The sequence below is a fragment of the Ursus maritimus genome, unplaced genomic scaffold, assembly GCF_017311325.1.
Source record: "Ursus maritimus isolate PB19 unplaced genomic scaffold, ASM1731132v1 scaffold_3, whole genome shotgun sequence".
Taxonomy (NCBI): domain Eukaryota; kingdom Metazoa; phylum Chordata; class Mammalia; order Carnivora; family Ursidae; genus Ursus; species Ursus maritimus.
The window spans coordinates 78,076,668-78,091,574 of NW_024425563.1; the positions used below are offsets into that span (position 1 = coordinate 78,076,668).

At 35.1% G+C, this 14,907-nt stretch overlaps 1 protein-coding gene across 1 annotated transcript in view; it reads left to right on the plus strand.

Moving 5' to 3' along the window:
- Positions 1 to 11,432, plus strand: part of PCLO (piccolo presynaptic cytomatrix protein) — a 367,203-nt gene extending 355,771 nt beyond the window's left edge. Inside the window, 3 exon segments of the mRNA XM_040644314.1 lie at positions 8,147 to 8,281; positions 8,693 to 8,838; positions 11,001 to 11,432. Of these exon segments, the coding sequence (XP_040500248.1) occupies positions 8,147 to 8,281; positions 8,693 to 8,838; positions 11,001 to 11,141 (422 nt within the window). The 3' untranslated portion in view covers positions 11,142 to 11,432.
- The last annotated feature ends 3,475 nt before the right edge of the window (positions 11,433 to 14,907 follow it).

Sequence of the window (14,907 nt, forward strand, 5' to 3'; positions counted from 1 at the left end):
TAACACCCATCAGACTTCATTAGCCAGTACCCGTGGCCTGCGGCGCTGGCATGTAGTATTAATTAATGGAAATTTTCAAGGAAACCTAAGTGTCAATGAGAATTTTATTCACTCTGTGCTGCTTTTTTTTCCTTACACAAACTTTCCTTTTACAAAACGTCCTTCTTTCCTTCTTTTCCACATTTTATTCACTTTCGGTTAATTAAACGATGCCTCTAAAGAACCTTTTGGCCCCAACTGGTCTTGCATTAACAAAAACTGCTCAGATCGCAGATTTCTTAGAATTCTGAGAAAGAGTAAACCTCGATTTACACTATGCGCAGTGAAGTAGTTCAGATACCGATAATGTTAAAAAAAGATTTTTCTCAACCCATAGTCACTTTTAAAAATTATTTTGTATGTTTAGATGGTTTCCATATAGGATCTCATACAATTACAAATATTTCAGGAAGTATTTATTGCCATTTTGTTGTTTAATATAAATAACCTGCATAATGGATGTAATATATATATGTAGACAGTACTTCTGGCTATGGTTTTAACAACCCACAGCATAGAGCACCTAGCTGACTCAGTTGGTTGAGCATGACTCTGGATCTCACAGTCCTGAGTTCAAGTCCTGTGTTTGATGTGGAACATACTTAAAAGAAAAAAAATTTTTTTAAAAACACCTATCATGTCAACAGGGAGATGGGCAAATATAACCTTGAATCAACAACCCACAGTTGCCTGCTATCTCCTTCCTCGCTAAGGTCCAATGTGTGGCTAAAGTAAAATAGTGAAATGGCCCCTGAAAATCCCTTCATTCCAAACACACTAAAAAATATATATGCATTATGTATTTAATCTATTTTGTACTTAATATCTTCAATGAAATGTTTATTTAAGCACATCATTCTCTTCCAAGTACTTTCAAGATGTCAGAGCAGCCTGTTTTCTAACTTCTGGAGCCAGTTAACATCATTTTAATGTTTTTCCTTGAGTATTCTTAGGATTTCTTGTCAGAAATATGGTTGTTTGTTTTTTCAACTGAACTTTGCTCTTTATTCTGTTTTGTTTTGTTTTTTGGACTGCTCTTAATTTCAAAAAAAATCCGGCATTTGCAGCATTTCTGTCCCCAAAAAACCAAAACGTTATTTTATTCATTCATGTGTATGTTTGTTTATTGATGTATTTATTCAGAAGTGTAGTTAACCTAGTGTTATGTTAGTTTTGGGTGTACGTTGCAATGATTCAACAATGCTACACGTTACTCAATGCTCATCATAATAAGTGTAAAAATCATATAAGAAATTACAAGGTTTTCATGAGAGAATAGAGCTCTGGACTTAAAATCGGAAGGTCTAGATTGAAGTTCTGCCTGGACCCCTTAGCCATTTGGCAAGTTACTTCAAACACCTAAGCCACTGTGTTCACACCGGTAAAATGGAGATTGTACCGACCTTATTTCTTGTTGTGAAGGAATTATTGTGTTCTGTTAATGGTCATGTTTTCTTAAAATGCACTTCTCTAAAAATATACATCAGATGGAGGTATAGATATAGCATGTGTATAAATGTGTGCGTGTAGATATGACCTACACATGTTTTTCAAAGATAATTTTATATATATATATATATATATATATATTTGTGAGGAAAAAAAAGTGAGAAGAGCACTGCATATCTTAATGGAGAATAAAGCACCAGAGAGTGTGAAAGAAGAAAGCTGTGCAAGATAAAAATAAGTCAGTTTGACAGTTATACTTAGTTGGGGCACTTTAGCTAAAGAGATAGAGGGACACAAACAATTTTAATAGAATTCAGTTATTCATGGTCTTTGTCAAAAAATTATTATACTGTTTTTTTAATTTAATGAAGGGGCTATATCATGGTGAAAACAAAGGAATAGGTTACTTTCAATAAATATTTTAGCCCTATTCATTTATAAAAGATCTCACTAAGTCTAAGAAGTAAAATAGAAAATATTAAGAGGTTGAACAGTTATGATTTTCAATACTATATTTCAATTTTAAATTTTATTAACTCTCTGTTTAAAGGAAATCAGCACACTTCCACTTTCTTCCTCTTTGATTTCATCTTCAAGGTTTTTTTCCTTCTCTCCTCCCTCCTTCCTCCCTCCTTCCTCCCTCCCTTGAGCCTCCCTCCCTTCCTTCCTTTCTTTCTCTCATTACTATATCCTCTATATCCTCTGCCACAGGCTTTTAAATATCATCGAAAAGCTACATGTTTTCTATATTTTTGAAGTAGTTTAAATGGCAATATATCAGTATATCAACTAATCAATATTTCCAGGAATACAGGATGCTCTTTTGATCCACAGATTTACTCTTCTGTTACTTCAAATGGATACCTTTGTATTTTAAATAGATGCAATTTTCTAACCTCTTGAATTTTCTTTTTCCGAGCAATCAGTTACACTGGATCCTATTTCTCAGTTTGACGTATCTATCACTGTTTTCTACCTTCTTTACTCTCTGTTTTCCTTTCTATATTATCCTAAGCCTTTCTTCCCTCTATGTGAATATATTGATTTCTATCTTATTCAATTTTGTTCCATGGTGCTTCTAATTCATCCCTGGTTTTAAAATGGGACTACTTGTATTTTACCACTGTAACCCCATTTTTTTGTCGTCTCGCTTTTGAACTGTGGCCTCAACATTCCTTCATCCCTTCCTCTTCTATTTTTCCCCCTTCTTTCTATTCTTAAATCGCGGTTATGTATCATATTGTAGGATAAATGTCTTCTCCAGAGTAGGATTGATCGTCAGTCTGGAGCTGCTGCCCCCTTGTGGCGGCAGTGGAGGGAGGCTTCTGTGCCGTCCGGCATCTGCTCCAGGTGACAAAGGCATTCTGAAGTGTGAAGGGGCAGACATGATTGACAGCGATGACTCACAATTAACGTGATCTCAGCAGGCATGTCCCTTTCTGCCTTTAATAGAAACATTAAAGAGCAAGCTGGAACAATCTTCCAACAGGAGAGAATTATCAAGAACTTCACAAGTACCATACTGAGAAGCACATGAATTTAACCTTCCAAGAAAGAAGCAGGCAAAGGGGTGATTTGAGAACTGTAATTAGCAAGCTTAATTCCACCTTTTTTCCCATAAGAGAAGGTGGAAAACAACAACAAATAGCACATGCTTCGCATGTGGGGTTTTAAGGGCTGTAAAAGAGGAATATGACCTATAAACGTGAATTTCTCCCAGAAAAAAGGATTGTTCTGCTGTTTTATTCCTGCATGCTCATTAGTGTCGTCAGTTCTGTCCACAATTTCTACTGGCTCCGAAGAGTGGGAGTGTATTTTCCTTGGCTCCCTCCTTACCTCGTTAGAACCCTCTTTTTCCCCTCCATCCTAGGTGTGGGTTTGAGACATGGTGTTCTTTCCACTTCTGTATGGCTTTGGAGAAAAGACATAGAGCTGTTTCACATATAGATTTGCTGGCCTGGTTGATGAAGTTTTACTCTCCTTTTTGAAATTTGATTAAATGGGGTTTTTTGGTTTTTTTGCTGGCATTCACTCCACCAAGCCAAGATATGTCTTATTCCCAGGAGAAGATAGTCTCTGCTTCGGGTTTTTCACCTACTTCATTTTAGAGTTCCAGGAAATGGGGAGCCTTGGATGTTTTTCCTGATTGTATTGAAATCCTCAGATCTTGAGTGATGAGCCAGGATTGCCAATCTCAAAGTTGAGATTTTCCTCTCAGCATTACTTTAACACATAGTTATTTTCATTATCATTATTTTTCAGAACTCCTGTCTTTTCTCATTGTATTTTGCTATTCACCCAAGAATTATTTAATTGAAGGCTTTTTATGTGTGATCAATGTTTGTAATAGCTTCATTTTATAGACCTTCCTGATATCTTCTTTGCAATTCAGTATGTGATCAATTTTGGGAATGTTCCACGTATAGTGGAGAAAAAAGATATATTCTCTATGATCAGGGTGTGGTATTTAGTAAAGATACACGAGATCTGCTTTATTGATTATAATGTCTCAATATTCTATGACTTTGCTTCTCTTGGTCTACTTGGCCTGTCTTGTATGACAGGTGTTGTGTAGAAGTCTTTTACTATTATTCTCATTCCTCTCCTTGCAACTCTTACATCTCATGTTGTAGTTTCAGTCTTATTTAAGTGGTACATATATCTTCATAACTGTGATATCTTCATTAGGATTTATGTATCCTTAGCTTGATCAAATGCCCCTTTTTGTCTTGTTTACTGCATTGTGCCCTAAAGTATATTGTCTGATAATAACAGTTCAACCCCTACTCTTTTATTGTTTCCATATACCTGGCATGCTTATAATTGATTCATTTTTCAATATTTGAAACAAAACTAAATTTTTTCATAGAGTTAAGCTTTGCTTTATGAGCCAGTCTGAAAGTCTTTTTAAAAATAGGCTAGCTAAACCTAGTCATGTTTCCCGATGTGATAGATATGTTTGATTGCAACTCTGCATTTTGTTTTATAATTATTGTATATATTTATTATATTTCTTTTTCCATTTGTTGTCTTTGATTTGAAAAAAATTCTGTAATTAAAAAAGATTTGTATCTTTGTTTTAATGATTTCCTTTTTATTTACACCATTTATAATTCTCGTTCTTCTTCACCATACTATCTACTTTGCCAATTTTAAATTGCATCCTTTGTTACCTACCTATTACCCATACAAAAATCAATAACCTCACACTACTTTCCCCATTCCCTCGCTTCCGCATCCATCTATTTTTAGTTTTATTCTAATACTGTCAGAATACTTAACAAATGCTGTTCTCCCACCCATCTAGGTCCTCACTCCTGCTTTAGCCTCAGCTCTGCAATTAAATACGTTAAATACTCACCATCAGTCCTTGTGCTGAACTTTCTCTAGTTATCTCTTTGGTTTAATGAAGTGCATTTCTCAGAGAATCAATCTTTGTACAGAATTCCTGAGTTCTTATATGCTTAAAACTATAGGCTTAATACTTGAAAGACAGTTTAACTGTATATAAAATCCTTGGCTTGCATTTTATTTTCTTGAGTTTCTCGAGAGGAAAGCTAATATCTAACTGCTGTAAAGTATCTACAATCATTGGTTGCTAAACTGTTATGATGTAATTATATCCAGAAGATTTGTGTTTCAGTGTAGAGGGTGGTTTCCTATATTTTTGGACCTTAGTTATTGGTAATGATAGATATTTCTCTACATGTCTGGGTACATCCAGGCATAAAAAGTTAAATTAATTTAATCGAACACTTGATCCAGAAAAGAAATTCATCAAAATAACGTATCCACAAAATGTGACAAAATTCAATCAAAAGGATTAAATAACCACCATCTAATATATTTACAATTTTGCACATAATGCTTTTGTTACTTTAGTTTCCTCTCAAAGATTATTCAACTATAGTCTATATTCTATATTTTGTCTACGTGCATGCAGAGGTCAAAATTATTTTTTAAAATATACTAAGATATTATTTACCTTTTCACTGTATTGACATTTACATTGATAATGCAAAAGCAATGATGCAGTAAACTGCTGGGGACTTAGCACAAAGCAAGGCAGTGACACCAAACTATATTAACAGTCACTGTATTTATTTTTTTTTAACTTCCACTCACTTGTAAGGAAAATGCCAGTTTCATTTAAGACCGTCCTTAATGAGGAAGTTAAGATTATTGTTATTAAACCTAGACCCTTAAGTACACATCTTTTTAATTCTTTGTGGTGAAATGTAAAAGATACCAGAAGCACTTCGCTGCCTGCCAAATTATGATAGTTGACATGAGGAAACCTGTTTGTGGTTTTTTTGTTGTTTTTTTCTTTTTGAGTTGCAAGCTGAACTAGCCTTTTTAATAAGAAGTGTAATTTTTGCTAAAAAGATAGACAAATGCTACTTATTCTCAACAATTAACAAAGTAAGCTTGTCACTTTAAGAAAAACAAGTGATGATAGTTGTCAGTGATAAAATTAGACTTTTAAATAAAAATAGAACTTTGGAAAATTTCTATCAGCCTTCCTGAGTCTGGAGGCTTCTCAATATTCAAAGACCTTTTTGATGATATTGGTGATGATATTAACACATGTGCTTTAAATATTTTATGAAATATGTCAATAAGAACTGCCTAGCTCAATGAACCAGTATTTTCCAAAATGAATATGCTATTACCAAGTCAGGCATAGTTAAAAGAGCCATTCAAAATGCAAGATTAAAAAGAATGCATACAGACTGATGTATTTTAAAGCAACATTTCAAAAGTTCATTAATATGATTTCAGATTCCATATTTCCTCTAATCTTCTAAGAAATTACCACTTGTCAAATTGTAATTATCTAATATTATCGAAAGAGGATATTAAAATACTTTCTTCATATATTTCTTTCTTCATATATTTCAACATATCGAATGGATTTAATACAGAAACAGCTATTAATAAAACAACATATTGAATTGGATTTAATATAGAAACAGGTATGAGAATCCAACTGTCCTTTATTAAGAAAACATTAATGAAATTTGAAAAAAATATGAAACAGCATTCCTCACTATATATTTTTGTTCTGGAAAATATGGTTATTTTTCTTTAAAATATTTATTTACAAGTATATTATTGTCATTTTAATTGCATCAATAAATATTCTAGAGTATCTAATTTTGTAATTTAATTAGAAATGTTAATTTCTAATATTGATACCTATAATACACACGATTGTTCTTTGAGGACCTTCCATTTGTTTGTTTAAGAGTGTAAAGAAGTCTAAAACCAAGATGATTGAGAACAAGTGATCTATATCCAAACTTAAAAACCTTTAATAGGTTCCTGTTGTCCTAAATATGAAAACCAAATTCTTAACATGGTACCAATTAACAACATGTCATAATCACATGAACACAGATTTAGTTCTTTAGTCCCATGATGTTCCCTCCTGTGAGCACACTGTTCCTTCTCTGTAGCATGTTCTTTTTTTTTTTTTTAAGATTTTATTTATTTATTCGACAGAGAGAGAGACAGCCAGCGAGAGAGGGAACACAAGCAGGGGGAGTGGGAGAGGAAGAAGCAGGCTCATAGCGGAGGAGCCTGATGTGGGGCTCGATCCCAGAACGCCGGGATCACGCCCTGAGCCGAAGGCAAATGCCTAACCGCTGTGCCACCCAGGTGCCCCTCTGTAGCATGTTCTTAATCCATTTCAACTAGTTAACTCTTTCTCATCCTTCTGGTTTCAGCTCAAGCAGTACTTCCGCAGACTGTCTTGGAATCATGCCCTTGTATTCCATTACCTTTTTTCTTTTTCTAATTTTACATTTATTGATGAAAATAATTTGTTAAGGCTTTCTTCCCAACAGGTGGAAAAACCATAAAACCATTAAGGATGCGTGTTTTGGCTCACGACTGTTACCATTCTTCCTAACAGAGTGCTTATCACAGGGTAGGATGGGAAATAAAATACTTGTTGGTGATTGGAGAAGTGGATGCATACATGAATTGGCAGGGGAAAGAGTGAATCATAAAGAACATGACCTAGCACGAACAGCTTCTGCAGTGATACAAAGATCCAAGATAAACACTTGAAAGAAATACATTTCATTTAGGTCACTCGTGGAATTTTCCCTTGTGCAATTTCATTACTACATATTCTTGTTGGCTATTTCTTTTGTAAAGGAAAAGAAAGAAAGTAGAAATAACATATAACGACATTTAGTTGTGGTAGCAAATGTTCTTGCGCAAGCCTGGTAATGAGCAATTGTTAGCAAACAACTCTTGTATTTCACATGACTGATTTCCTATAGATTATATTAAAATTATATTATTTTTATGGATATCTTTTTTCTCGTAATCTCATCTGTTTCCTCTTTTGGCCTAAGAATCTACAGTCAAGTAATACTTATTGACTTGCATTTCTTCCATACCTCCCTGTTTACTAGCCTGTCGTTATTAGCACACTTTGTTGTAAGTGTGTAATTTATCAGTCTCCCCAAGAGATTTTACACTTCTTAAGGGCTCAGACTGTATTTTATTCATCTGTGTATCCACAGGATAGAATAAGGTGTTCAACACTTGATAAGCAATAAATGAATGTATGAATGAATTATTAAATTAAACATTTAATAGATGGTGTTTCATATTCCTTAACACTTTTATTAAATTCTTTCAGTCAAAACTCAGGTAATGGGAGAAATCAAGATTGCACTGAAGAAGGAAATGAAGACAGATGGTGAACAACTAATAGTTGAGATTCTCCAGTGCAGAAATATCACCTACAAATTTAAATCTCCCGATCACTTACCAGGTATCTAATTTTGTGATAATGAGCAATGTCATACATCTAGGAATTCTGTAGGAATATGTCCTAAATAATCTGGAAAATGTAGAGTAAAATTTGGGTTGTACACCAAATATATCTGAAAAATGGAAAGTAATAACTAATTTCTTTTATGTAAAACCAGTTGATATTTTACTAGTTTTTAGCTAAATTTTCTCAACACATAAACTTAGAGTAATGTATTTACCATACAACAGGAAAACTGAATTGCTAAGAAAATTGGTGTATCTTTTAAACACTTTCTGTTGTCTGAAACAAATCGAGCGCAGTCTTCCGGCTTTGTGTAAAACATAGGAGAGCTCAGCGTACAAGTATAATTCTTTCAATAGAAAATTGTGTGAGTCGTGGACACTTTACAAGCTGAGTTCTTATTTTCAGATTTATATGTAAAAATATATGTGATGAACATCTCTACGCAGAAAAAGGTAATCAAGAAAAAAACGAGAGTATGCCGACATGATAGAGAGCCCTCATTCAATGAAACTTTTAGATTCAGCCTCAGTCCTGCCGGACATTCTCTTCAGGTAACTCTATATTATACTGTTACTATTTTAAAATTTTGTTCATACACAGTTTGTTTTCCATTGTTATTTGACATGTGTATACTGATCATACAGTATGTGACATTTTACATGTTAATTCTTAGAGGTATCTTTCCAGTGGCCCTTTAGAATTTCACAGCCCACTCACCCATCCGATTAGCTACCAAGTCTTCCCTATTCTGACTACTCAGTTCCTTTCATGTAGATTTATTTCCATGCTCACTGCCACTATTCCTCTTTGAGTCCTCATCTTTATTACTCAGATCACTTTAGCAGTATACCTGGCCTCCTTGGCATCAGAGTCTTACCCTCTTAATTCATTTCATCACACTGCTGGCAAGGGTATCTTCTAAAAATGGCTAGGAGGGTGGCAGGATGGATGAAATAGGTGAAGGGTATACTTATTGTGATGAGCACTGAGCAATGTATAGAATTGCTGAATCGTTGTGTTGTATACCTGAAACTAATGTTAACACTGTACGTTAAGGATACTTGAACTAAAAATAGGTAGATAGATGATAGATAGATGGATAGATAGATAGATAGATAGATAACAACACTGGCTAGCAGGTTCCATTAAAGCCCTTCAATGACTCACCAATATCCTGCCTCATTCATAGTTCTCTAAGGTGAGCTGTAATTGTATTGATTTAATCTCATCTCCTTGTGTACTTCCCAGCGCTCTCTGTACTCCAGTCACACCACAATCTTCAAATCAGGTTAAGCCTCCAATGTTTTGCTCCTATTTTTCTTCCCTTTCAATATTGTCTTCTTCATCTCTCTCCACCCATCTCATTGGTCCACAATCTTTCAATGTTAACTCAGCCCTTTACTGATGACCCCAGGTGCAATTCATCACACCTTATTCACATAACACTTTGCTTAACCTATTAGGCTATCAATCCTAATCTGTGCTGTACAATCATCTATATGCTTACCTGTCACTGCTTCCATGCCTCCTGCCTCTCTAGGACAAGGCCTGGCTTTCATTACTCCTTGTTCTACAGCCTCATACAATGCTGGTACATAGTGTGTCTTTAGTGGATGTGGGAACAAGGAATGAAAGAGGGAAAAAGAGGCAGGAGGAAAGAGATGAAAAAATATGGGAAGAGTAAGACCATGGTATTGGCACTTAAGGGCCCACACTAAAGACAAATATAAGAAATATTACTAAGCTTAAACTGTACTGAGAGCACCGACAGACATTAGAGTGGAAAGAAATTTAAAAAAAACAAAAACAGTAAAGGATGCCCTGCAGTCCATGTGAACAAAAGTGTCATCTGCAGAGATTAAGTAGTTAGAGAGGGGGCGCGGGGGAGGAAGATCACACATTTGTTTGAAATGTGATACATTTGATAAGAAAGCGGGCTCCAAGTGAAAATCTGCAATGCCATCTGAAATCCCAAAACCAGAGGCCAGAAGAGATATGAATTATAACCATACCTAGAAATGTAGATTTTGAAGTCAGAAACGTAAAAGTAAGGTTTTAACCAAGAATGAAGATGAATTCTCTAAAGGAGATTCTGAAAGAGAGAGCAAAAGAGAACTGCCAAGGATTCATGGTTAGCACTACTAATGCTCTCCACCTTTCTTTCAACTCCTCTCTAAAAGAAAAAATAAATGTCTTGAGTCTGAGATCCTATGGCATTTCACCTAACGTAAGTTCTACATATGACAAGAAATCACTTTGGAAGTGCATACCATAGTGAAATCACAAGTAAATGAAATGTTAAATAAAATTAATGTTGTGTTTTATCTGCCTTGCAAGCTCTTGTTTATTTCTCAGCACTCAATTTCGTATCTGAGTTAATATTTCATAAACCAGTAGAAAATGTACCTAGCAAAGTTCTTTTGAGAAATTTTCCATTCATGTAAGCATAAACCTAGTCAAAATTAGCTGCTAGTGCATGTCATCTAAAATTCTCATATCCTCCAGGATGTCTTTTCCTTTGGGAAATGCTGATGTGAATTAATTAACATTATGCACATCTTTTGAGGACATCTTGAGGATTAGTTCTCTTACACGTTTAGCTGCTACTTTCCCTCACCCTTTCTTGTCTGTGTGATTTCTTTGATGATCAATGTCCTTTAAAAAGGTTGAAAAAATATATGCAAGTGTATATAATTTTGACTATTTTTTCTAGATTTTACTTTTCTCTAATGGAGGGAAGTTTATGAAAAAGACCTTGATTGGCGAAGCCTGTATCTGGCTTGACAAAGTGGATCTCAGAAAAAGAATAGTCAACTGGCACAAACTTTTGGTCAGTCCTACTCAAACCCATTGAAGAAATGTGTCTGCTCAGGGTATAGAAACTGCTCTAAATAATTTCACATCAAGACTAGAGGTGGATACTATTCTACAGTGTTTTTAGGGGTAAATGAGAGAGGAGGAACAACAGGCAAACACATACCTAAAGCTTTGTGAATGTTCTGTTGTGGAACAGAAAAAAACTCAAATGAAAAAAGTTCATATATCGGAGACCATAAAAAAGAGCTTTGAGTCCTTGGATGGCTTCAAGAAAGACAGTGAGAGCTTTTTTGATTCCTTAATGCACAGATCTTTGAGCAGAGTTGAACTGTAGCTTAAGGCAGCCGCTCGAATATTAATATGGTTCCTAATGCAAGACAGAGTCAATCATTTGTGCAAAAGAACCTTGGTTGAAAGGAAAGAACTGCTGTAACAAATCTCAGTTTTCAGGAGTCTAAAGATCTTTTTTCTTCATCTTACTTCCTCGGACGACTTACTGTTTTTAGATTCTGACATAGGATACAACTATAGTATGCGTTCAAGACTAGACGTGAGGTGGTTGGGTTCAGAGGGAGAGGGTACTGGAGATGGAGAAATTACGGCTTTTAGATTTTCTCTCTGTCCAAATGTTACAAGCGTGAGCATCGCCGATTTTGGAATCCATGTTGTAAAAGCACATTTGTATAATATGAAATGATGTAGAGTGAAGATAATATTAAGTGGAAGTGGAATTATATTTATGTAGAAATAAAGCCATGATTGGCTCACACAGAATGTTGCCCCACAAAAATATTGGAACCTTGGTTGAAAACATCAAAATCTCCTTACCTGATCATTAAGCCAATACATTTTCAACGTACATACCAAAGAACATAGGTTAAAATGGTATGTTCCAGGAAGTGTGATAAGTTGTTCTTTGTGGAATTGCAAATGTTTTTCCACATGTTTTCTTTCTGTTGAGTGAGGTATTGAAAGAGAGGAAATTCTTCCTCTGGCGAACAAATCATATTAATCTGTGACATGGATTAATTAACTTGGTGTCATTTCCTGCTGTTCCATGATGCTTTTTTTGTCCTTAATGCATTAATTGATTGTATAAGGAAAACCCTGACACTAAACTCAAGTTCTTCCTAGTGCTCCATTTTTCTCTGTTAGTGACAATATCACAGTGATCAAGTTCATCAATATTGGGAAAATAAGTGAAAAGTCGGTATTATATTGAGATTAAAATATAACTTGAGCTATTTTATTAATACGGAATATATGGACCAATGTCCAAGTCATTAAAAGGAAGCTTCGTCTTCTCCGTCAACCAACTGTGTAGACAAAGGAAGTAGAATGGAGTTCTAGGACATGCACTCTGCTGGGAGGAGGAGCCTGGCTTCTGACTTGGTCCTGCCCCTGTGTCACCTTGCACATGTCACTTAAAGTCACTTCCCCCAGTTTTCTTATTTGTAGGATAAAAATAATTACATATTCCTAGCCTTCCTAATGGAATGTTGGGGTGATCAAGCCAAGTGAACTGTGAGAAAAAAAAAGAAAGCACATTGCCAGATATAGTTTTATACATAAAGTGAGGAATAATTATTATGCAGCTCTTTATTTCTCAAATTTTATATGCAAAAACATCCTCCATACCGATGGGAAGCACTGACTTGGATAAAAGTAGTGTATTCGCTCCAAAACTAATGGTTTTTCTTTAAAATACAAACTTGCATTGAACCTGAGAAAAGGTGAAGAATTAAATCAAGATGATTTGCGAATTGGGTTATTATAAATGAAATGAGTCATGCCAATCTTACACTATTCCCATATCCTACCCTAAAATAAATTGCTTCTCAGAGCATTCTGAGTTTGAAAGCTGCTTCTTCATTCAAAGTTGAGATTTTAGCAGGTTTTGAGAAATTATCTCCAAATACATTGGTTGGATATTGAATTTTCTCACTTTTAAAGAAAAACATACTTTAAATTTGAGAGGAATTGATTAAATGCAAAACATTAAAAATAAAACAATTTCTAATAATTTCAGGCTATACATCTTTATTATGTTCGTAAAGAAATACAAAATCACTCTTCCCCAATCCAAGGAAGAAAACAGTCCGTTTTCTTCCGTCTATGTTTTTACCTGTCCTCCCTGATAACGCAGCGTCATTCACCATTGATACCGCTCTCAAACAAGCAAGCCAGGAAGGGAGCACGGAAGATTCGATACTGCTAGGATTTTATTTTTAGAGACAACTAGATCTGCTGATGGTTGCTATGGATATTTCCAGCAGAAATGAGCGCTTTAGGGAGCTTGTAATCATCACTCATAGCTGGGGAAGGGAAGGATTCGGGAAGATCTCTTTCTGACATAAAAAGATTCTGCTATTCACCCTTCGAAGGAAACTCTGGCTCACCTTGGACCCTCTTCTGCAGCCGCGTACATCCAGCGGTATGCATGAGAGGTTGTATGACCAGTAAGTTTGACTTCATTCCAGTTGTGATTTCTTTTAGAATAACACAAATGAGGTGCCACCAAAACAAAGATCATCCCTTGGTAGCTACTTGACCTGAAAGGGTAGGAGTTTCTCCATTCTAGGTGCCCCTTTGTTCCAAGGCACCAGCGATGGGGCCAGGTCAGTCAAGAGAGCTAACGACAGGGCTTCTTTTTTGTGCACCAGCATCCCCTTCAGAGAGCATAAGATCCTGCCACAGTGTGCCAAGTTTGCAGCTGACCAAAATCCTAAATTGTGCGGGAATTATTCTATGCAACACTGATCCTCAAACAAATGCATTTCTTCTGAATGATGTCGATTACCCTTCTTACAACCAAGCTGTTTCTTTTTTAATTGCAAATAGGGCTCTTGGTGGTTTTTTACTTTTTTGTATATATCACAGCACATAATTTTCCACTTTTTCGTTTCTTTTTATTTTTTGGAATCAGTTTTTTTTAATCCTACTGATGACAAAGTTTGTAATCTCTGAATAATACACGGTCAGTCCAGTTCCAACACCTATATCTTGAAAAGCATCTTAATTTTCCCACAACTTCGTTGAGTCATCAGAGACTGGAGTTGCTTCTTGGTTTCAAATTTGGTCCTAAAGAAACTTTTAGCTGTAGAAGCAAAAGCACAGAGTGAATTTTTACAAAAGACGGGGATTTGTAGAATGGTCATTACAGACAGGTAACGGTACAAGCAAGAAGTCGGTGTTTCCCCCTGTTTTTACTTAAGATTAAGAAGATTTTTGGTGACTCTGACCTCTTTCTTTACCATTTCTGTTGAAAAGAACAGTATCCAAGACTAAGGAACAGTGATTGTCTTTGTTCCTTAATGTGCCCATATTGTAACTAATCATACAAATAAATGCATATTTTCAGCATATCAGTGGACTTAGTTTTGTGGATCACACACATTAAAATAGTCATATTGTGGGAATATTATAGCTGGTAACCAGCTGATATTGATTCTTACTGTAAGAATGGTTGTGATGGTAGTGGTGATAGTCGTAGTGACACTAGGTTGGTGGTCATGTGAAGTAAAACAAAATTCTATACTATATTGTGCCCAATTTATTAGAAATTATTTGATCGATGTTTCATTTCATTAAGATATCATAAAGATGTTTATAGTATTTTTTTACTTTATTATTTAAATCATAACAATATTTTTAAAAACTTATTTTCATTGCTATAATGTCTAATATTCCAAAAGCAGCCAACTACAGCTATATATATGTTTATAACTCTCCACGTGACAGAGTGAGTTTCTGTCTTTTTGAGCTTGACATGGAAGTGAAAGAAAGCTCGATGAATAATTATG